General features: G+C 44.6%; 1 protein-coding gene across 1 annotated transcript in view; it reads left to right on the top strand.

The window, feature by feature from the left end:
* TMC2 (transmembrane channel like 2) overlaps positions 1–25210 on the top strand; it is an 81180-nt gene that overhangs the window by 34102 nt on the left and 21868 nt on the right. Inside the window, exons 13-19 of the mRNA XM_065398404.1 lie at positions 990–1142; positions 3726–3854; positions 9315–9382; positions 10390–10629; positions 18025–18150; positions 22903–22981; positions 24147–24267. Of these exons, the coding sequence (XP_065254476.1) occupies positions 990–1142; positions 3726–3854; positions 9315–9382; positions 10390–10629; positions 18025–18150; positions 22903–22981; positions 24147–24267 (916 nt within the window). The remainder of the gene's footprint in view (positions 1–989; positions 1143–3725; positions 3855–9314; positions 9383–10389; positions 10630–18024; positions 18151–22902; positions 22982–24146; positions 24268–25210) is intronic.

The following is a 25210-nucleotide window of genomic DNA, read 5'->3' as shown; positions in this document are numbered from 1 at the left end:
GGTGCTAATTAGCATGAGCAAGGGGATCAGAATCAGGCCCAATATGAGCACTGCCAGCAGCAGGCTCTGCAAAGGCAACTTTTTATTCATTCAAACCTTATTTCCAGCTTTCTCCATTCACACATGACCTGTTTAAAAAAGTGCTTTCAGTGAAGGCAAAAATCCACCCTTCCACAGCAGAACACAAGGCCTATGCACCACTTATGCCCTAGTATGAACTTTTCAATTATTGTGCTGAACAAGATTAATTATATCCTGAGCTGCAGTGGTTCTATACGGCAGGGGAGACTGGAACCATCTCTATTAATCATCAAACTGCTATCCATCCTGATAAAAAAAGGAAGTAGAATGAGTTCCCTAGGACAGGGGTCTCCAAACTTTTTTGATCGCACACCCCTATCAGTAAAAAAATTGAGCACGCACCCTCTGCCGCGCTGGCTCTACCATTTTTGCCGAAGCAAAAAAATAAATAAATAAAATAAAATAAAGCCGCTCGGACTCCCGCCCGAACTGCCGAAGCCACGCACCCTCAAGGATCCTACTGCGCACCCCACTTTGGAGACCACTGCCCTAGGACTCATCTAGTACTCCCGTTTCAAATGCACTACAAAATTTTGTGGGCAGTAGCAGGGTCCACACAGCCAATTAGTGCATGGCAGGCTAGTGTGCTGTAAATTCACAGCTTGGCTTGCTGCACACTAGGTTTCTACATAGATAAGCCCAGGTGCTATTATTGTTTGCTTTGTGAACTACTGCTAGTGTTGGAACCCAGAGGCTACATTTGTTGTAGGTCACTATTTACATTAAAGATGGCACCTACATATCATGGTGGTAGCCACATTAGATAGGCCCAAGCTGTACAGTTTTTAATCTATCTGGATTTGGGCTGGAGCCTGAATTTGCCCTACATGTAGGTCTGCTCTGATCTGGTGTGTTGGTTTAGGCCCAACACTAGAGGTTTTCAGCTGCATGTGTCTCTTCTGTTTTAGCTGACTGAAGAAGTAGTGATAAAGAACATCACACACTGGACCCTGCTTAGCTACTATAACTCATCTGCAATGAATGACAGTGCGGTTACTCCACCTCCTATTGATCCCGCAGACATGCCTAGAGGTCCTTGCTGGGAGACAACTGTGGGCATCGTAAGCAGTTTTGGGGACCTCGGCTATGATAATATGTAGAAGTTTCTTAGCGGATACTTTTTTGGTTGTTTTTAATTTTACCAAAGTCTTTGAAGTTTTCTGCCCAAATGACCAATATGGGGTGCTTTAAAAAAAACTTCCATGTTTTCCACTCATGTACCGCATAGGGGCCTGCAGAGAGCCAACTACCTCCTCAGAGCTGATGGAAGTACTCAAACTACCACTGACAGAAGAAATTACAGGCATTCCTCCCCTCACAGATGAAGCTCTATGAAAGGAGGTTGATCTTGTGGGCAGAGCATGGGCGGTCATGAGACCCAGGCTCTATTCCCAACTCAATGTTTTGCTCTCAACATTTGGGGCAAAATTTTCAGGAGTGGCCACCAAGTATCCAACTTGGGATACTTTCAAGAAGGCTGGTTTTCAGAAACACTGAGCAGCCAAAACTGGAAGCTATAGCAATTGGTGATATAGACTGTATTATCAGTTTGGTCATATATCAAAGAGTAGCTTCTAATTTAATTTTATTCACCATGTTTCACTGTTCACCCAGTATCTAATATAGAGTAGATAAAGTGCAATATGTGGGAGGCTCTGAAATCAACCAACAAATTGTAAGGAAGTTTTAGCACAACTTGTTCAGGAAAATGAAATTCATAATAGAACAGTTTATGGGGTAAGCCACATTAATTCAGAGTTTTCTGTGAGCACGTTTGCAGAAAGCTATGTGGTAAATCAGAAATAACCACGGCTATCCAACTACAGAAGCAGTTTCTCCTCCCTTGGTGTTCACACCTCAACTGCTAGCAGAGCACCTCACCCTCCCTGATTGAACTAACCTCGTTATCTCCATACTGATTTATACCTGCCTCTGGAGATTTCCATTACTTGCATCTGAAGAAGTGAGGTTCTTACCCACGAAAGCTTATGCTCCCAATACTTCTGTTAGTCTTAAAGGTGCCACAGGACCCTCTGTTGCTTTTTACAGATTCAGACTAACACGGCTACCCCTCTGATACTTGACACCTCAGCATGCGTCTGTTTTAGATTAGCACTGGACCTGCTCCTACTTCCTGGGATCACAATGTATAAGGGAGACAAGGTGGGTGAGGTAATATCTTTTATTGAACCAACTTCTATTGGCTTGAAACCACCTTCACCGAAACAAGGACAGTACACCAGAGAAGTAGATCACATCATGGAACAGACCACTCTAATTCCCACAGAACCTGGTTCAATACAGCAAAAAAGCCACTGACCACACATCCCTAGTTGTCAACCACCACCCCACACTGGAGCCCATACAAAGTATAAACAATTACAATCCATACTTGATGGGGACCACATCCTGAAAGAAATCTTTCCTGAACTCCCTCTCCTGGTCTTCAAAACAACCCCCCAACCTCCTCAGCATCTGAAGCAAGCTCTCCACAGACCAGGACCCACCAACTCAAAGTGCCACCAGCCCCTGCCATCACACCACATGCAAAACCTGCAGACATATTTCCATTGCTATGATGATCAATACCCACCCCCCACAACACACCTTTCAAGATCCATGGGTCCTACACAAGCCTATCATAATATATAGTGTACCTCATCCAGTGCATCAAATGCCCCAACAATTATGTAGGTGAAATGAGACAATTGCTATGCTCTCAAAATGAACTCATACTGGTTTTGTCTTGCATTATTTTTCTGTGTATCACCTGTGGGTGAACACTTTTCACAAAGCAATCACTCTATATTGGACCTCTCAGTCCTCATCCTCAAAGGAAACCTGCACAACACCTTCAGAAAATGAGCTAGGGAGCCCAAATTCATAAAAAACTCTGCTAGACACAAAAAATCATGGACTCGATAGAGACCCTGATTTTATGTCTCATTACAACAATCTGTAACCCACTAACTCTCCTTTGTGCTACGACTGCAGAGGTGTTACCTGCCCACTTAATTTTGAGTGGTTTTTTGCAGTGTGTGTTAACTCCTTATGCTTAACAATCAGTACCACCTTGTATTTAGCTCTGACAATCTGATTAACTTTCCCAGACTTCCAGAAGAGGTTCTGGGGAGCTCGAAAGTTTGTATCCTTCACCAGCAGAAGTTGTCCCACTAAAAAGAGAATACCTCACCCAACTTTTCTCTCTCATATCCTGGGCCAAACACAGTTACAACAACACTGCAAACAATACATAAGGGAGCCATAGAATTTAGATGATCTGATGGTCCCTTCTGGCCTTTGTCTGACCTCCTGTATATCACATCCCACCAACGGCGCCCAGCATCTGCTCTCTAAAGCCAACCAACCATAATGAGAACAAAACAACTGAAATTAGACCTAAATCAAAATTAGACCAAGAAGGCCAGCCAGCAATTGATAGTTGGTGGCAGTAATGCAACCTGTGCTTCTTGAAACACACAGATGGCGAGCATTACCAAAAGTCAGAAGACAAGGAAAAGACCCAACTTCTATTCTGTTTAAAGGTCACTCATGGAGAGAAACAGATTAAGGGAGGATACAGTCTTACGATGCACCACTTAAATTACAGTAGCTAATTTCTCTTTCCTTGTGTTCAATTGCAGGAATTTGTAAGACTCACTGTGTCTGATATTCTGGTGACCTACGTAACCATCCTGGTGGGAGATTTTATTCGTGCTTGCTTTGTCAGATTTGTGAACTACTGCTGGTGCTGGGACCTTGAGGCTGGATTTGTAAGTCAATGCCTTAAAGCTGAAAGGATATAAGCAATTTTTAGCCATTTATTTACATTTTATAATAGTGTTTTTTTAAATGCATCAAGCCTTATTACAATCTAAGTTGATATTTTAATTCATGAAGTGTGTCCATGCAACATTTCTCTGCAGGTCAATAAAGCTCACCTTAAAAAACAAAAACAAACCACGCTACTCTAGTCCTACTAAGATAAGGACTGACTGAGCCCTGCAAGATTCAGTCCATTTTGGTGTTCATGAACTAAACCATGCAATTGAATTCACAGGGAAAAAATTATGTGTTCACTTGCAGATTGAAATTCACTGAGCTGAACCTTCAAGTCCTCCCCATTTCGGTCCCCTTCTCAAGCCCCAGGACCTCCCTATTGATAGTGCCCACTATGGATGAGGCAGGATATCTTAGTAACAGTATGAATCCTATGCAATATTATTTGTCCTTGAATATAGTGTTCCTTCTGCTGTATGTACACATGCAGTTTCTTCCAGGCTGAATAAACAGTAGGTGCAAGAATTCACCTCAGGCAATATGGAGGAGCATAATGCACACCACTTATATCCAGCCTTACTTAGACCCTTGGAAACTACATCAGCCATGGCGAACCACTCCAGAAGCTAGCCCAGAGACCAGTTTAAAAACTGTGTGTGTAATGGCATGGATTTACCTAAACTATAGAAGCAAAAAACAACCAGCTACTAACAAAGGAACTCTGAGGTTAAGAAAACATACAATCCCGAATCACTTTGAGCTGAGAGGAAGTCTCCCCACTTACAGCTAGCCACAAAAAGAAAGGAACTGAGGCAGTTAGGGCTGCCTGTCCTTTTATAAGCCCAGCTTATACATTTTTTGGGTGCTAAAAGAGTGCTCATTTGGCCTGTCAGAGGCTGGCTAGCTCTTAAAGGCAAGCTGGACTCAACCTTAACCATGGTCTAGCAACTTAGGGGTAACTAGTGATCCCAGCTGGGCGTGATGGAGCTTAATTAGAATGACTGACCCCAGCTGCGGAGGACAATTTAAATAGAGCTGAACTTAGTCAGAGGGAGGAGACTCAGCAGAGGAATAAAGAGGGTTCTTTTCCTGGGGAAGTCAGGCTGGAAGAGACCCACAGGGATCAGGTTAGGGTCCTGTGATCCCTGGGGAAGAGAGGCAATGTGGGGAATCCTGCTGGGGAAGGAGCAGCCTACAAGAAACTGTGTAGGGCCCAGGAGTAGAGGCAAAGCAGAAGAACATAGAGTGGCCTGAGAGGGGCAGAAGAAGTTATTAGTTTAGAGATTTATTTTGAATTTACAGTTGGATCTTTTGTTATCCTGGAAGGGAACTGAACTTTTAATTGACCTGGCTAGAGAGCTAGGCCATGGAAGACCCAGACAGAGAGAGGCCATTATGGGGCCAAGAAAGTGGACTGCCTGCAATGCTATCTCTAGGTACGAAGGGAGGAGGAGCAGGAGGGAAGGGCACACTAGAACATGGCCCCACAGACAGTGCTTTCCAGAATGTTCTTGAAGCTCAGCATTGCTTCCCACACCTGTGAATATGCCAAAGCAACTCTCTCAAACTTATCAGTTAGTGATGAGTAACTTCTCTGTCATTGAGCTCCGATTGCCAAGTGAATATCAAGGGATTGGTTCCCTTTCATCCCCTCATGGCTCATTTCACAACCACCACAATGAGCTGAACCCGACAAGGTCTCGTAAGCCCTAATAATTCCAATAGAACAAAGAGCAGATTTCCTTCTACAGTGCACTTTCTGCTGGTCAACAGACACACTTCACTAATTAAACTTATGAGGGTGTCCCACTTACAGCACTAACCCTTAGGGGTACAGTCTATACGCCACGGGGCTTAGCATAGCTGCCACTGCAGTGAGACAGAAGTGTTTACCTCTCCCACTGTCCTGTAGAGTGAAGTTGGGGTTAGGGGGAAGGTTGCTTTCTGCTTATCCAATAGCCCCTTAGGATGATTTCTGTGGGGGAGGGTGCAGCACTCCCTCCTAATGCAAGCAGAAGAGAGCAACATGGGTGACAGCATATTTTTAGACTAGTAATAGGTGCTTGAATTCCCCTTGCCCCATAGTGCTTTGCACTTATGGGCCACTAATAGGAACATTCTTCAGTCTTTCAGCTCTCAAGGACTCTCACAGTTTCATTTACATCCATCCTGTGATTTTTGCACTTAAACATCTCGTGCCATCAAGATTTTCCTCCCAGTCTCGGCAAACTGCCTCCCTGTTCCTTAAAGTTTCCCATGTGTGGCTTGATTTATTATGACTGACACTTTTTATTCAAACTGTATGCCATGGAGCCATCAGTTCTGCATTTAAAAAAGGGATGTGTCAAGACTTCAGTGCCTGCTACAGCAGGTCATACTTTACCCTAGGCCTTCTCAATCTCCCATCCAGTACCCTTCCTTTGTGTACTCTCTTTCAATAGTAAGGAAGTGATGGAAGTTTTCTAGAGTTAAATACCCACCCTTCTCTTTCGCTGCCACTTTGAAAAAATTGCCCTGCTATGGAATTTGGGCAAAGAATAAGCAATCTGAAGAAGCCAGAGATTCAAACTGTGTGTGTGAACCATGTTCATGAATCTTGCTTTTGTGGAAATCTCAGCTTTTATGCCCCAGCCTCCATTTTGACTCCCCCCCCCTTTCTTTTTGTTAGACTTGTTTGATTTCCTGAGAGTTTTCCTCAAAACAACCTCTAAAATGCTATTTGGGGGGTTCCTTTTATCCTTTCGGGCTGCTTTATGAGAAGCCCTCCAGGAAAGCTATGAAGTACGCCTCTTACATCCTTCAGGCACTTTTTAATAAATAGGAAAAACATGGCTTCTTTTACATCTATTCACCATCTCTCAGTGACACTTAAAAGTGCTGCTTTAGGGTTCATTATATGCTCCCTACTTTCTTTGTCTCTGGCCCTTGACACAGTCATGATACAGAGTGGTTTTGTAACCCAGAAACAAACTGCATTCAGAATTCATCACACGCTTACCAGGCTTAACAAGCTAAAGCAAGTGAACCTTCAGGGGCTTGGGGTCTAATCCCACTCCCACGGAGTTCAGCAGGATCAGTACAATGCCCTTGTTTGCCAAGGGCAAAATTGTGGCTTTAAGCAACCACCCCTAAAGGAGGCGCTGTGTTTTGCAGTCATGGCTCCTGCTACAACCCTTATAGCACTCTGTCCCTCATGCCATGCTAGCTCCACTGCTGGGTGCAGAAGGAGGGCAGGGCCGTGACCCTGTTTTCGTACTCTTTCTCCTGTCCCATGCCTTTGGGAGTTTCTTGAGCCCTATGATGCTAGAAACCATTGGTTCTTGGACTGGAACTGTTCCTGGCCTTTGCACAGGGGCAACAAAGAATGGTGGGTGCTTTTTCACACTGCCCTTCCCACCCTGACCTCTGTGTAGTGCCAGACACAATCTGGCCCAGGAGTTGGAGCTTCTACTTTTCGTTTGTTAGCCATAGCCATTGAGTGATATTTCACTATGATTAAAAGGAGGTCTTATAATGCAAATAAAAATACAGGTTCTTCCTTCTTATTGGTACATGTTGGCTTATTTCATTTCCATGAGTACCTTACCAGTCCTATATTGTGTGGAGTTTATGCAATGCTGACAGAGCCAACAAGTTTCTGTTTGGTGGAAAGCATAGGATGAGATGCCCCTTAGACATGAGCGGTCATCAGATGGCTAAAAGACTATCTCCTTCTCAAGCAGTATACCCCAAAGCAGTCTGTCTCTGGAGGACAGCAAAGAGGAGGAAGACCATCAGGTAATTCTTTGTGCCTGATGCACACTATAATTGCACACTGCTAAAACAAGATCATTTACCCATAAGTTCAAACAACCGCTCCCTGAACCACAGGAACTGAATATGAAATCCAAGAAGAACCTGCTGTTGCTCACATGCTCCTCCTTTTGTTGTCAAATTCAGTGAAACTTAATATTCAACGCAGAGGTTGGGGTTGACTGAGAGTTAAGCATCCTATACCAACCTGTTACCAGATGAAAGGCTGGGACATTTATCATTCTTCAAAAGATCTAGATATTTTAGTGCCCAGGATGAGCAATCATATTTGCAATGTTTGGGGGTAGAGGGGGGCACGACATGTGCCTCCCAAGATTTCTGCCTTCCATTAAGTGCAGAGGTTTTAGGGCTCACAAGCACTTTGTAGTTAGATATGGCGTCAGACTAAGCATTTTTAATTACACTTTGTTGTAGGTCTACTGTTCCCTTGGCCATCTCACAAAACAAGATGCCGTTCTCTCAGGGAGCATTATTTCTACTGAACAAAACAAAATTATGCATCATGCTTGACCTGCCTGTAGCATTTTAATAGATAAAAATCTCTCACACACACAATTTACAGAATCACAACCATTAGAGAGAGAAAAGACCTTTTAGCTTGTCTAGTCTGTTTTACCACCACCCTTTTCTGAATCCAGGGCAGAATTGTACCCTGGAACATATTACTCTATTGTTTCTTCTGTCCAGTTTTTAATATTCCAGGCAATCAGGCTTTCATCATCTCCCCTTGGAGATGAATGCCACTGTCTGGTAGATCAAATATGTATCTATACTATACTAATACTATAACACTGTCAGCTCCTACAACATCAAGAGACTTGGTTTCTCACAAGACAATTCTATCCTGTCTCTCTAAATACCAAAGGGCAGGTGAGACGTAATATCTTCTATTGGACCAACTTCTGTTTGTGAAAGACCTGAAGAAGAGCTCAGTGGAGCTTGAAAGCTTTACTCTTTTGCCAAAGAGTTGGTCCAATAAAAGATATTACCTCACCCACCTTGTGTCTCTCAGATCCTGCAACCAACATAGCTACAACACCACTGCGGACAACTTTGGTATTTAGGTAGTTCAGTACAAAATGACACCATGTATTGGACAAGCCACAAGTCCTCTCAGAACTACCCCTCTCTCTGCCGTTCCTCCCCCCCCCCCCCAACCCCCACCTCACAGCCTGCTTCTGGGAAACCTAAGCAAGTGGTTGTAGTCAGGGTATTTTTCACTCTCAACCTTGTTATAATCACTCAAACATTAAACATCGTGCCAAGGTGTAACTAGGCCAGTGGGCAGATACAGCAACTGGAGAAGTAAAATAAACCCGCACACTGTAGACCTTTTCCTCATAGCTGACTGTATTATTCAAAGATTCAAAACAAGAGCAAAGTAACTCCAAACACTTGGTAACCACCACCAGAGGCCTTTCCAGCTTTCAGCGAGAGAGGAGAGGAGAGGAGGCCCACAGTGCATAACTTCCCCTTTGTTTTCATAGCTGCACAGGTTACCTACTCAATAGACAGGCAATCTGGGCTGTACTTGGAGTCCCCTAACACACTAGGACTTAATAAGCACCTTTATACCTTGGCAAACCAAGCAACAGCACATAATTTATGTATAAATTATTTTCCCCTCTCGTTTCATATAGCCCTCCTATGCAGAGTTTGATATTAGTGGTAACGTGTTGGGCTTAATCTTCAATCAAGGAATGATCTGGTAAGATATCTTTGCTTTCCCCCACCCCCCCACCCCACCCCCCGCAACCCTTGGAATGGAAAAATCCTTAACAGCACTAAGAATTCAAGAGATTGGTAATGCAGCTAGACTTTCCAAACTGGATGGACTGATTTGCATGGGTTTTTGTTTGTTTTAAAGAAGTTTGACTTCTGTTCCTTGCTATTAAAAACAAAACAAAAAACCCAGCTCATTCCTCACCTTCATGTACAAATATTTGGCCGATTTTAAATGGAAATTAGTACTGCAGACCCTGACCTACTCCTTTTATAGGATTATTTTTGGATGATAAAATTGACCTTCCCCCCCAGATTATAGATCTCTTAAGGATGACACGATAACCTAGTTTGATTTTTCTGTTGGGGAGGGAGATCTGCATGCTTTGAGCGTGTTACCAGGTGGTAAAAGTTTTACCATTAACAGATGCATCAATTGGGTGGAGGTTGGGCTGGAATAAGGCAATCTGGGGCCAGATGCACAACCCAACATGGGGGACCCACACAGCCATCACCAAGCAGTGGCCCCCTTCTGCCTTCACAGTATTGGGAGCAGTGGCAGGTGTCCCCTCAAAGCAGCAGCCGAGGAACCTCATCTGCTCTAGTGATAAATAGCTGGCTCTAGTGGTTACTACTGCCCCCTCTGCTGGACGCAGTCTGCAGACTTAGACAGATGTCTGTACTAGTTACCCTCAGTTCACATTTTCATGGTTTTCTTTCCCAACCATGAAGGCTAGAAACTTTGTTTTAAATGAAAGGTTAGATTCTGATGCACTCATGTCTCTACACATATGCCAGCAGAGGGTGGATGCTCTTTCGGGAGTGGTCATTTTCTGCATGTGGGGGGTGGAAGGGAAATGAGAGCAGCATAAACTGACCTAGCTGGAATCATATCCATGTATACCTGTCACCTACGCCAACGTGTTTGCTGATCCTGAAGTAGAAGCCTTGTTTAGGTAATAGTGCTCTCTGTTTTTTGTTTTGTTTTTTTAGGATGGGATCCTTTTATGCACCTGGACTGGTTGGTATAAACGTGCTGCGCTTACTAACCTCCATGTATTTTCAGTGCTGGGCAGTTATGAGTAGCAATGTCCCTCATGAACGCGTGTTCAAAGCATCCAAATCCAATAATTTTTATATGGGACTCTTGCTGTTGATCCTGTTCCTAAGCCTACTGCCAGTGGCCTACACCATAATGTCCCTCCCTCCTTCCTTTGACTGTGGACCATTCAGGTATGAAATAATGACAAGCCTGAATTATTCTTCTGCTTTTATACAAAAAAAATAGTGTAATAAGTTATACAGTCCTTGTTGGGCAACATGCCAAATACTTTTATTCTGGTCTAGTTACATTCTTCTTTAGAACATGCACCAGAGCATCATGACCAATATTGAGTTGCAAACAAACAGTCATCTGGGGTGACAAACCTACTCCTAGATAGCAGAATTCACTAAGGGTATGTCTACACTACGAGAGTAGTTCGATTTTACTTAAATCGAATATGTGGAATCGATATTACAAAGTCGAATGTGTGTATCCACACTAAGGGCAGTAATTCGACTTTGTGAGTCCACACTAACGGGGCAAGCGTCGACATTGGAAGCGGTGCACTGTGGGCAGCTATCCCACAGTTCCCGCAGTCCCCGCTGCCCATTGGAATTCTGGGGGTCGAGCCCCCAATGCCTGCTGGGGGGGAAAAATGTGTCCAGGGTGGTTTTGGGTAACTGTCGTCATCCAACCGTCACTCCCGCCCTCCCTCCCTGAAAGCGCCGGCGGGCAATCATTTCATTTTGCACGCTTTTCTGGTGAGTGACAGCGCGGACGCCACAGCACTGCGAGCATGGAGCCCGCTGCGACCATCGCTGCAGTTATGGCCGTTGTCAATACCTCGCACCTTATCGTCCACCTTTTCCAGAGGCAGATGCTGAGAAATCGGGCGAGGAGGTTACGGCATCGCGGTGAGGACATGAAGTCTGAGAGTGGCACAGACCTCTCGCAAAGCACGGGACCCCGCGCCGTGAACATCATGGTGGCAATGGGTCATGTTGATGCTGTGGAACGGCGATTCTGGGCCCAGGAAACAAGCACGGACTGGTGGGACCGCATAGTGCTGCAGGTCTGGGATGAATCACAGTGGCTGCGAAACTTTCGGATGCGGAAGGGAACTTTCCTGGAACTTTGTGAGCTGCTGTCCCCTGCCCTGAAGCGCAAGGACACCCGGATGCGAGCAGCCCTGACTGTCCAGAAGCGAGTGGCCATAGCCCTCTGGAAGCTTGCAACGCCAGACAGCTACCGGTCAGTCGCGAACCACTTTGGCGTGGGCAAATCTACCGTGGGGGTTGCTGTGATGCAAGTAGCCAACACAATCGTTGAGCTACTGCTGTCAAAGGTAGTGACCCTTGGAAACGTGGAGGTCATCATAGATGGCTTCGCCGCGATGGGATTCCCAAACTGCAGTGGGGCTATAGATGGAACTCACATCCCTATCCTGGGACCGGACCACCAGGCCAGCCAGTACATTAACCGAAAGGGCCACTTTTCAATGGTGCTGCAAGCACTGGTGGACCATAGGGGATGTTTTACAAACATCAACGTCGGATGGCCGGGCAAGGTTCATGACGCTCGTGTTTTCAGGAACTCTGGTCTGTTTAGACGGCTGCAGGAAGGTATTTACTTCCCGGACCACAAAATAACTGTTGGGGATGTGGAGATGCCTATAGTGATCCTCAGGGACCCAGCCTACCCGCTAATGCCCTGGCTCATGAAGCCCTGTACAGGCGCCCTGGACACTGAAAAAGAACTCTTCAACTACCGTCTCAGCAAGTGCAGAATGGTGGTGGAGTGTGCTTTTGGACGTCTCAAGGGGAGATGGAGAAGCTTACTGACTCGCTCTGATCTCAGCGAAACCAATATCCCCATTGTTATTGCAGCTTGCTGTGTGCTCCACAATCTCTGTGAGAGTAAGAGGGAGACCTTTATGGCGGGGTGGGAGGTTGAGGCAAATAGCCTGGCTGCTGATTACGCCCAGCCAGACAGCCGTGCGATTAGAAGAGCCCAGCGGGACGCGCTGTGCATCCGGGAGGCTTTGAAAGCTAGGTTCCTCAGTGAGCAGGGTAACCTGTGACTATTAACTTTGTTTAAAGAGAAGCTGAACCTGCCCCCGTTTCTTTACCCAGTAAATGTTCACTATCCTCTGCAGCTACATACCCCGTTCACCCCGTCCCCCCCCTTCCAACACACGTTTAAAAATAAAATACATGGAACTTTGTTAATGAACACCGTTGTCTTTATTACGGGTTTCACGGTAAAGGGTTGAAACCGGGACGCAGACTGTGGTGGGGAGCGGGCGTAGTGATGGAAAGAACGCTTATAAACTCGAGGAATGACAGGCTCCTGCTCCTAGAGTGGACCGCAGTGCTGGACTGGTTGTTGCAACGGAGCCTGCCACCCCTCCTTTTCGGGACTCTGTGTGTGGGGGCTATGTCACTTTGTGGCGGGGGAGGACGCTGCTGCGTGGCTCTGTGATCCAGGATAAGGACCGCTGCATAAGATCTCTAACCGCCCTCCCCCGCCACAAACTCACATAGCCCCCCCCACACACAGAACATAAAAACCACCTCCCAGACTGACCAGGGTGCCTAATGACTGCAATGTGTGTGTGACCTGCTTCTGAACATGCCCCCCGTCTGTACCCTGGTAAAGGTGACTGTCCTGTCCAATTACCAATCCCCTTCCCCCCCTTCAAACACACTGTCCTCTAAAAGAACATGATGGAAACAGTAATTAAAAGAAACGTATTTTTTATTAGCAACTAAACAGTTAGGGGATGAAACTGGGCCGGGGGCTTGGGTGAGGTGGGAAGGAAAGGACTTATCAAATTTTGGGGAATGAGAGCCTTCTGTTACTTGAGCAGTCTGCAGGGGTGGAGTGACAGTGTTCACGGCCCCTGCCGCCCCTCCTTCTTGGGACTTTGGGTGAGGGGGGGGATGGGACTTTGTGGCGGGGGAGGGCGGTTAGAGATAGACTGCAGTGGGGCTCTGTCCTCCTGCCTCTGGTCCTGCAGAACATCCACAAGGCGCCGGAGCGTGTCCGTTTGCTCCCTCATTAGTCCAAGCAGCGTTTGAGTCACCTGCTGGTCTTCCTGACGCCACCTCTCCTCCCGTTCAATGTGTGATCGATGGATTTGGGACATGTTTTCCCTCCACTGGGTCTGCTGGGCCGCCTCGGCTCGGGAGCGGCCCATAAGTTCTGAGAACATGTCGTCCCGTGTCCTTTTCTTTCTCCGCCTAATCTGCGCCAGCCTCTGGGAGGGGGATGCCAGGGTAGGTCGGGAGACAGTCGATGCTGTGGGATGGGAAAAAGGGAGTGAATTCCTCACAAAGATAGACTATGTTCATTGTTCACAAAAAATTTTCTCTGTGAACAAGACCATGCACAGCACCTATCACATGCGCACTCAGGACAAGGTCGAATTTTCGGCCTTCGCATTCAGTGCCTGGGGTCTTGCAGTGGAGATCAGACAAGCGGGGCAGGACAGCGGAATTCGGGTAGCAGGCTGACATGGTAAGCCGTAGACTTTTGGCTGCTTAAAACTTAAATTATAGCAGTGCCCTCCTTTCATGTTCAAAGCAATGCTCCTAGCGTTGGCCAGTTCCTGCTGCCGGCAATCTGGCAAGCATGAACTCTGCCCCTGTCCCACCCCCTCGCGGCTGTCCCCGGGAAAGATCCCTGTATGCTGCCCCTCTCCCGCCTCCACCGCGTGGCTGTAAACCGCCGGTTACAGTTCTGTAAAGGAACAGGCAAGCAGTCCCAACAGTAACATTCCCCTAATTCAAAGCAGGTCACCATGAGTGACATCACTCTGCTGAGGATTTCTGGGACAGAGAAAGACCGCATGCTGCGTGAAAGCCAGCAAAAACCAGGGCCGTATGCCGCCATGCTCTGCAAGGCAATGATCCCGGAGTACTTGATGATAGCCTGGCGTGGAAAAGTTTCCTTCCACGGAGGACCCAATAAGGCCGCTTTCCCCAGGAACCTCATGCAAAGGCTTTCCAATTACCTCCAGGAGAGCTTTGTGGAATGTCCCATGAGGATTTTAACTCTATCCCCGGACATATAGACCTTCTTTTGCAGTAGTTGCACTGCCAAGGACTAAAACGTTAAGCACCTAGGGCAAACTAATCATGAAAAACCCATTGTTAATATTCCTGTTCTGTTCAAAATAAATGTTTACATGTTTTAAACACTTACCGACTGATCCTTCCCCTGAATCTGGCTCTGGGTTAACACCTGGGGACGGTTGGTAGGTGATCTCTGTGAGGGTGATGAAGAGATCCTGGCTGTCGGGGAAATCAGTGTTGTAAGCGCTGTCGACTGCCTCGTCCTCCTCATCTCCTTCCTCATCTTCCCCGTCCGCTAACATCTCCGAGGAACCGGCCGTCGACAATATCCCATCCTCAGAGTCCACAGTCAGTGGTGGGGTAGTGGTGGCGGCCGCACCTAAAATGGAATGCAGTGCCTCGTAGAAACAGCATGTCTGGGGCTGGGATCCGGAGCGTCTGTTTGCCTCTTTGGTCTTCTGGTAGCCTTGTCTCAGCTCCTTGATTTTCACGCGGCACTGCGTTGCATCCCGGCTGTATCCTCTCTCTGTCATGGCTTTTGAGATCTTCTCGTAGATCTTTGCGTTCCGTCTTTTCGAGCGCAGCTCCGAAAGCACGGACTCATCGCCCCACACAGCGATCAGATCCAAGACTTCCCGATCAGTCCATGCTGGGGCCCTCTTTCTATTCTGGGATTGCACGGCCATCTCTGCTGGAGAGCTCTGCATCGTTGCCAGTGCTGCTGAGCTCGCCACGATGTCCAAACAGGAAATGAGATTCAAACTGCCCAGACAGGAAAAGGAATTCAAATTTTCCCGGGGCTTTTCCTGTGTGGCTGGTCAGAGCATCCGAGCTCGGACTGCTGTCCAGAGCGTCAACAGAGTGGTGCACTGTGGGATAGCTCCCGGAGCTATTAGCGTCGATTTCCATCCACACCTACCCTAATTCGACATGGCCATGTCGAATTTAGCGCTACTCCCCTCGTTGGGGAGGAGTACAGAAGTCGAATTTAAGAGACCTCTATGTCGAACTAAATAGCTTTGTTGTGTGGACAGGTGCAGGGTTAATTCGATTTAATGCTGCTAAATTCGACATAAACGCCTAGTGTAGACCAGGCCTGAGTCTCCTGCCGTCTCCAAAACCAAAGTATCCCATAAAACCCCGACACCTATTCCTGTCGTTCCTCCTGAAAAAGTGCAATGGAAACCAACAGAGGATTTTAGAGCATATCCATGGAGGATGGATGTCTGTGTCTGAATATGATGCCCTAGAATAAAAAGTCCTGGACACACATTTCAGTGTTATGCAAACAAAGAGGAGTCCCAAATGCCATCTTTCAAGAGCTTCCCTATAGTCAATAGCTACCGCAACATGTGATCATTTTTGTATTTGGTGGAGGAATAACAGAAACCAGATTGTTCTGAGCTTCTCTGTTGCTACTTTATTAATGGTATTTCTCCCTGTGTTTCCAAACCAGCACTGCACAGAGTGTTCAAGGGACTGGATTAATATGCCCATGAGCTTGGATTTGATTTAGTAACATTATTTCCTGGTGCACACTGAGCCTGACTCAGCAAGGAGCCAGATTGGAACAAATTGTTTCTTTAGTTGCACTGTCTTAGCTTCTTCAATTGCTAATGGAGAGTGTCAGCAGAAATCTGAGGAGAGCTGGAGAATGAGAGAAAATACCAAGATTTTCTTAATTTAGAGACCAGACTAGCAGGATTTAATTATCTTGCCCTTTAAAAGTACATCACAATATCCAACCCTGTGTTCTCAATCCTGCCCTCACGTACACGAACACCCATTATTATGTAACTTGCATATCATCAGCTACTAGGTGGCTCAGGGGAACTAGTGAGGAGATACAGAAGCTTTCATGTTGAGGTTGCCAGTTCAGTCTAGCATAGGAAACCAGCAACTGTGACTTGTTACCATCTGATGATTGTTGAGTCGTTATGTTGAAATGAGTTAGAAATCTCCTCCCACGGCAGGGCTCTAGATCACAAAAGCTACCAGACTATCTGGAAACTTTTTGGCAGACTCAGGAGAGATGACTGATCTACTTTCCCCCTTTTTCCTCCAACCGCCCCCCACCCTCTATTTCCTAGGCTGATTTATGTTAGTGGAACAGTGCAGGAAACTTCATTCCTCATGCAGTACCTGGTTTATAAAACACAAGTACTTCAATCTCCAGAGCCACTGAGCCAACACCTTTCACAGACATGACAGTCACATGCAGGGCTGGCCCTTGGTGTTTTGCTGCCCAAGGTAGAAAACATTTTTCATGCCCCATGAGCAGCCGAGTGGGGGGGTCCCCCCACTGAGTGGACACATGAAAGTAAAAAGCCCAATAATATCAACTATGGTACTTGCACACAGTCATGCACTACTCTCAAAGACAGAATCTGTATATAGGCAGATGTGAGTGGTGTACCTGAACCATAAGAGATTTTTCAAAGTCCATAAATCAATTCACAACAATCCCCAAGCGTTGTCTGAAGCATTAAAGAATTATTTCAAAACTTGAAGCCTCTCTTTCAAAATCCACTCGTATCTGCCTTGTTCAACCCTCTCAGCACAGCTCCCACCATAATGTTGAGGATTTGGCTAGTAATGTACCATACTTGACTAATGCAGATGGGTGAAATTGTGGCACTGGTTCAGCCTGTCTCTGTTGATCCTTGTCATGAGGATGGACTGTGACTTCTTCCAAATTGGAGTCCAGAATAATTATTTTAGATCTTAAATAACCAAGAATACAGTGAGTCTAAGGAGTATGAGTAGGGCTAATACTACCCACAGAAATGGTCACTATTTGAATCCAACACTGATTCACAGAATTGTAAGTGTTGAATTCTACGAAAGAAACCTCCTTGCTTATCTAGCCCATCCCCTTTCCTGTGTATGATTATTTCATTTGCACACAGCAGATTCTCTAATGCTTTATTCAGTCTAGTTTAAAATTACTCCTTCAGTGGGCTTCCTATTAAGTGATAATCACAGCTTGCTATTTTTGATCTTACTTAGCTGTTCTTGAAGTTGGCTCATTAGTTAAGAAAGCATTGATTTGCATAAGCAGAGCTATCTCCACAACAAAAAGGCCATCTTCAATGTGATATGAAAGTCACAAATATCAGATTTTTTTTTTAAAAGAAGTCTGTAGGATTTGTGTGGATTCAAGGGAAATAAATAAGTAGAGCTCATGAAGTAACTTGGAGAGGTAACATATACATATATATTAGTGCTTGAAGCAAGTTACCTTTGTAGAGGTCATTCACATAATCAATACCACTAAAGACAGGTAATTAGAACTCAAGAAAGAGTGGCTGGACTGAAAGATATTTGTAAGTAAGTCACTTCAACAGTATTTTAATATCTAAAGTCTCAGTAGCAAACAACATGTTGACAGACAATGAAAGAATTTTATTGTTCTTTATAAAAATCTTTTAAAGTTGTTTAACAAGGCACTACTGTGGCCTTTCAGTAACCAGCTACAATGTGTAATTGGTCGTTTTATCTTTCCAGTGGAAAAAAAAGAATGTATGATGTCATCCAAGAGACCATCAAGCAGGATTTTCCACTTTTTATAGCCAAGATCTTCAGTTATGTGGCAAATCCGGGACTGATTATACCTGCAGTTCTGCTTATGGTGTAAGTTATATTTGCAATAATACAGGTAGGAGGGAAGGGAGACTTGAGAGATCATGTAAAAAGCGACAAGAGAGTCCTGTGGCACCTTAGAGACTAACAGAAGTATTCGAGCATAAGCTTTTGAGGGTGAATACCCACTTCGTCAGACGCATGTGGTGGAAATTTCCAGAGGCAGGTATAAATATGCAGGCAAGAATCAGTCTGGAGATAACGAGGTTAGTTCAAATCAGGGAGGATGAGGCCCTCTTCTAGCAGTTGAGATGTGAACCAAGGGAAGAGAAACTGCTTTTGTAGTTGGCTAGCCATTCACAGTCTTTGTTTAATCCTGAGCGGATGGTGTCAAATTTGCAAATGAACTGAAGCTCAGCAGTTTCTCTTTGGAGTCTGGTCCTGAAGTTTTTTTGCTGTAGGATGGCTACCTTTAAATCTGCTATTGTGTGTCTAGGGAGGTTGAAGTGTTCTCCCTACACGTTTTTGTATATTGCCATTCCTAACATTCTGACTTGTGTCCATTTATCCTTTTACGTAGGGATTGTCCAGTTTGGCCGATGCCAGCAATGCCCCTCTGCTATGTACGGTCTATAAGGTGCCACAGGACTCTTTGTTGCTTTTTACAGATCCAGACTAACACGGCTACCCCTCTGATACTTGAGAGTTCATGAGGTTTTAATGAGATACACAGCCTTTTACCTCTAGATTGCAACTAGATAGCCTAGATCAGCAGGGATTAGCGCATGTAGCTTTAAGGACCGTTGTGATTATTTGTGGTTTCTATATTTTTAATGTCTGGAACATTCTGCATGGCAGAGTTCAAAAGATCTGCTGCTTGAAAGCAGCTGGAGTTGGAATTTAGGAATGAAGTAGCTTGGAACTAAGAACCCTTCTCACTGCTTTAACTTGACTATTTTTTGTTGCTTTGTTGCTTGGGTGTTTTTCTGCGCCAATTAAAGTGGCAGATAAGCCAACTGCGCCTTTCAATTTATCGGATTTTCAGAGACATAACAGCTACCATCTGAAAGTTTTTCAGTGGCTAGTGTGAACAAGCATCTACATAGCTGAAACTACCAAGGCTGTGGCCACTTGCAATCATTAATTATGGCACAATCAATGTGCCATAATTAATGACTGCAAGTGGCCACAGCCTTGGTTTAATGTCTCATCCACTTCTTTCTCAGGAATTATTAGGTAGCTTTGAATCATTTATAGTCACTGATTTCCTGCCTCCCTCCTTATAATCCATTAGCTCCTACCACCACCCCTGCTATTGTACATACAGTTAGATAGATCCAAACTGGGACCAGTCCCTTACATTGATCCTGCTCCAACATATAACGAGATTAAAAAGAGAAAATGCAGCTGCCAGCATTTCACTTAGCTCTGAAATATACTGCATCTCTTCCTCCTAAATGAAGCAGATAAGGCAACCTGCAATGCGGCCTTAATACAAAAAAATAACCTCTGCAAACAGTGGCTGGTGAATCATAAATTTATATTAGCTTGGTTTTAGTGGCAGGCAGCCACTCATAAAATGTGCTCTCCCTTTCTAAGAACTGAATTAGTTTGTTCCCTCTCCACCCCCTCTCCTCTCACAATTCCCCCTCCTTTTCCAGAAACAATTTTAGATGTCTCCAATTCATTTACACTCTGTGTCTCAATTGCCAGAGAGTACATTGTAGATATTACACTTTGAGTGAAATTGTTTTGTCTCGGTTTCCTCTCTACTTCTAGTTGCCTCATTTTTCTGGGGGAAGCTATTTTACATAAACAAGGTTTATGGATAGGTAACCAACCCTCACTTGGGCCAATAGTAGGATTTGAACTCAGGACCTACAGAGCTGAAAATCTGACCTTTACTGCTGGAGTTAAATAACTCACCCCCTTATGGAAAGCAGTAGCAGACTCAAACCTCTAATGTGGACCAGCCACTAGCCTGGGAGAGCAATCCACACACACCTAGTGCAAGTTACTTATATTGCCACAAAAATCAACTGACGAATCACATGATGTGTAAGATGCAGCTTCTCAGAGATCCTACTCCATCAGCCTTTTTCCATGGTATTCCTCCGCCTCTCCTTCCCTCCATCAAGTCCCCTTAAGTGAGGATCAAAAGCTGTATGAGCAGATCAGTCCTAAAATGCCCACTGTAATTTCACTCAGAGCCATAAGGTGCAGTGAGGAACTGGAGCAAATCCAGAATAACTGCAACAAATATATGAGAGAGGGAACACAGGCTGACAAAATGCCACAAGTAGATTGGGAATGCATTAATACCTGATGGGAAAAAAAATTAACCAAGTTCACATCTATTGATTCACTTGTTAAATAAGTTGCTAAACGGGGAGAAGTTCCAAGATTTGAAGATGGTTACTGCTATTAATGACGGGTTGCCACAGGATTGAAAAGGAAACTGGAATCTGCAGAAAGGAAAAATTGATTTACTCAGAGTAACTCAAAGATCTGGAGAATAAGGGACAGAGAAAACAGAGAGCCAGTGGAGACCACAAGGGCTCTGAAGGAGCAGATTCCAGAGATCTTTTCTAAAAACATGGTTCCTTCAGGCAATTAAGTGCAGTCAGGTCAAAACCAGACATGCATGGAGGGCCTTAGAACCAAAAGCAACAGATTAAAAAAACAAAAAATACCTAGGTTAATCATAAAATTCAATTGTGTAGATATGAAACTATTATCTGCTTACAGATAACCAAAAGATGTTTCCATGAGCACAAGGAAAAAAATTCATTTCCTAAAATGCTGCATCGCTAATCTACAGTAGATGGAGGTTTGCTTAATTACTTAAATATGTTCTTTCCAGACAGACCTTTTATATACACATTATTCCCCCACTCACCCAGGAAGTATATTTAAAAAAAAAAAAAAAAAAAAGAGGCTTCAAAAGAAACTAGTCATCCTCGACAGACTTGCCCTGTCTAGCAGTGTTTGGATTCGCTCTTTTTAAATCTACCCTACAAAAAGCCGCCTAACTTGGTTTCCAGCTCACTGAATCTGAGCCGTAGCTACGCAGTCAAATTATGAACTGTCAGGAAGCTTTGCTGTTCCAATATTACTTGTTATATACTAGAATTTTTTTTTTTAAAAGCAGTAGCAGCAAATTGATGGTGCTTTTCCAGGAATGGTTTGGAGTCACTGAGCAGATGATGTTTGGATTTTAAAGGAATAAAATCATTCTACAAAAGCAGGAGGAGACATTTTTGACAACCAAAATATTACTGGCTGGCTGGCAGCAGTGGGGATGAGACAGTCCCAGACACTTCAGCATGTTTTAAAATATGTACCTCTCTGTGAGCCAAAGGCTGCCTGCCACTGCCAGTACATCTCCTCTGATCCCTTTGACTTTTGATTCCCTCTAGTGTGGCTCCTACCTTTAAATTTTATTTTATTTTGGGGGGGCTTGTCCTCTTTGTGAGAGAAAGAATCAAGCCCAAAGCCCACGACTGTACTCAAAACTGGCTCTAGTTTACATTGGTTTCCCAACCTGTGCCTATTAGTAAGAGTTCAGTTGCAGGCTGTGGACTGGAGCAGTGCCCTGTAGAAGAGGCAAGACTCTTCAGTGGCTAGCCTCAACTTGGAAGAGCTTGGCTCAGTTTCCTGCTTTGCCACAGACTTCCTGTGTGACCTTGGGCAAGTCACTTAGCCCTTGTGTCTCCATTCCCCATCTGTAAAATGGGGATAACAGCACTGCCCTAACTCACAGGGATGTTGTGAGGAAAAATATGTTAAAGACTGCGAGGTGCTTGGGTACTACAGTGAAAGAAGCCATACAAATATCCACAATAGACATCAGCACGCTATTGTTCTCTATTACAGTGTGTGTGGGGCTGCTGTGAAAGTAATGACTGCTCAAAACAGGCCATGTTCATCCCTAGTGTGACTCTCTTGAACTTAGCAGAGCTACACCAGAGAGTCCTTTGGCTCTTTAAATGTAGCCTTTGGGGGTTGGTCTTTATCACAAGATGACTGGGAAGAAGATACTGAAGTTTTCACTGGCCCACCATCACTTTTGCACAATAAGCTTACAAACAGAGCTGCGGGCTTTTGGAACCCACACAGTCTGTGACAGGGAGGCTTCCTTTATTGCCTGGGGGAAGAGGCAATTTGTATAACAGTCTCCAATTTAACTCCCATCTGAGTGCAGTGGCTGGGGAAGGGATGATGGAGCGAGTCAGGGGAAAACAAATTGAAGGTAATTTGTGGAAGGTAGAATAGGGAGGAAAGGTTTTTGAGACTTAGAGTGTTGCCAGTGAGTTAGCCTTTGTGCCCCCCCAAATCCTGTTTGTAGCCAGGGATAACTTTAAAGCTTTTTAACTAGCGATACCTAGTATCTGTAAGATATCTAGTAAGTGCCTCCTCCTCCCTCCCTCCCACCCAACCACAAACACACAGCAGTGACTTGACCATGAGCATTCTACCAGTTCACAGATATTGCAGCTGTTCCCGTTGGTCCTGCTACTTGTGCTGTGCATCAGACCGCACCCCGATTCTAACACAACTCTTAGATTTTCCAAAATTGGCAAGTAACATGTCAAATGCAGCAAACCCATGCAGCATTGCTTATTTGGGAGGTTCTCCGTGTAATTCAGCTCCTTTGAAAAATATCTTCAGTGTTTTTTTCAATCTGAGCACATCCCTTGATGCATGCACATGCAGTAGCTGGAGGAGTTCTCTGCTTACCTCCCTATTCTGTCAGTATAAGATTTTTTATTTTTTTTATTTTTATTTTTTTAATATTTGTAGCCTAGCCATCTACTATCTGAATGCTGTGGCTGAAGCATATCAGCATGCTAACACAGAACTGAAGAAGAAAATGCAAATGGTATGTATGTGATTTATTCAGTACAGATGTTTCTAAAATACCATGCACTTGCATTTTGACCTAAAGTATTATTTTTAAATAGCTTTTCATTTTAAACCATGTTATGGAACTGCACGATTAAAAAAAGTGAATTTTCTTTATTGTGCATTTCACTTTGGCAGTGTTCAGTAGCTAATTATAATACTGTTCAGTAATGCTTCCTAATAAGTGAATATTAACTCATGCTAAAATTACAATGAAATTTCCCCAGAACTGCATATTATACCCACATAATAAATTCAATGCCCAAATAATTCAGTGTGATTAATGTTAGTATAGTGAATGCCAAAAGGAGGCAGAGATTCGCCAAGGTAGAAAAAGTGCTACCAACGTAAAATGTAGGCTTTATAAAAATTACAAAGCAAACAAACAGACTTGCTAACAAGAACAATGACACCTAGGTCTTTGTTATATAGCACCTTTGACCTGTTGCTCTCCAAGCACTTTACAAAGGAGGTCAGTATCGTTAGCTCCATTTTACAGAAAGGCAAACTGAAGTACAGAGCAGTGAAGTGACTTGCCCATGGTCATCCAGCAGGCCAGGAGCAGAGCTAGGAATAGAACCTGGGTTTCTTAAGACCCAGAATTAGAGTCCAGCCCTGCAAGAGGCTGTATCTGCCATTTTACTGGTACAACACAGAATCTTAGTCAGAAGAAGAATAAAAATTGATGCCACATAAGATATATTCCATGAAATACACCTAGGGATTGATGTAACATCAAGGGTGAGAGTATGAGCACTCAAGAATCAGCAGCCTCCAGAAATTAAGGCTAAATGTCAACTTCAGCTGTGCCCATGGCTTAAAATACAAGCTATATGTGTCTATATAATTTCTCAAATATGATATGGACCAAACCTTAGATACACTGTATGTGGCCTTTAGAGGTACACGAGCTCCTTAAAGCTACACAAATCAACTCCATAGTGGGACAAGTGATCATGAATCAGTACAGAAGGGGCCATGAAAGAAAAGGCATTGCTACTCAGAGAGACAGAGACCTCATCAAATGTTGTCACTCTTCGTGCATAGGTAACTCCCCCTCAGGAAATGCATGACACCAAGCAGCTATTTCACAAATCACGTCTCCAAGTGCAAATGAAATCTAACCACTTTAATTTGTGCAGCAACGCGACGAGGAGAAAAACAAGAGGAACAACAAAGCTACTACTAGTTCTGCAATACAAGACTTAGACGACTTGCTGGTTCCAAGTGCAAAGAGTGTGAGTCAGCCCAAACCAACAGAAGGTAAAACAAATTAGAGAGATTTTTGTCACAGTTCAGGGCAACTGCACATCTATTTCCCCTCAGTGGTCCAGCAAGAACACCCACTCTCAGGCTCCCCTGGCTGCTGCCGCTTTTGGGCGAGACATGCATCTCTCTCCCCTTGTGACCAGGTATCTCCAAGCTGAACAGTTCCCTGCCTGCACGGTGTTATTCCCACCAAGAGACAGATTGAAGAGAAAGCAAGCAGGTCTGCTTAGGCAGAGACTGATAGCGTAACTGTGGGCAGTTACACTATCACACAGCTTTTTCTAAGCAAGGTCGAAGCATTGCAGAGGTAGGTGCATTACAGAGAAAACATCAAAAACCACCTTACTAGAAATCACCTCCCTCCCCCTGCAATCTCCATCAGTCCTTCCAGACCTTCCCTAAGGATTGGGGCCGGCCCTGTGTTAGTTTAAACTCAGGCTATTGATTCAAAAGTCCTTCCTCTGTCTGTTGGGGCCTGGAGAATCTAGTTTGTGTCTTTGAACTGTGCTCCTGTAACAAGTGATCAGTAGACAAAATGTCACGCCTGGGAGTAAAGCTGCAAAGGCTGAGATAGTTGGTGGGAAGCTGCAATTCCCTCCTCCCCAGTACTTCCTAGGAAATCCACTTCACACATATTGTCCCTAACATTTCCCCAAGGTTTACATGAGTCAGTCTCCTAGAAACGTTACATACAACCCTACAATGCCACATAAAAATGTAACTTTTAATACAATGGACTCCTAAAATACTTAAACTTAATTCAATGAGGTTTGTCCCGGATATTGCTGGAAATTGCCATCGGTCACAATTTTTACCATGGAATGGCTGTGAACATAAAGAAATTGAGCTGAATTTTGTCCTCAGACACACTAGTGCAAGGGGGTTGGATGAGCATAACTAAGGGCAGATTTTTTCTAAGTTTCCCTGCAATACTGGA

Source organism: Emys orbicularis, chromosome 2 (genome assembly GCF_028017835.1).
Source record: "Emys orbicularis isolate rEmyOrb1 chromosome 2, rEmyOrb1.hap1, whole genome shotgun sequence".
Lineage (NCBI taxonomy): Eukaryota > Metazoa > Chordata > Testudines > Emydidae > Emys > Emys orbicularis.
Note: the sequence above shows the minus strand (reverse complement) of the source record. Positions and strands in the feature narration are given on the sequence as shown.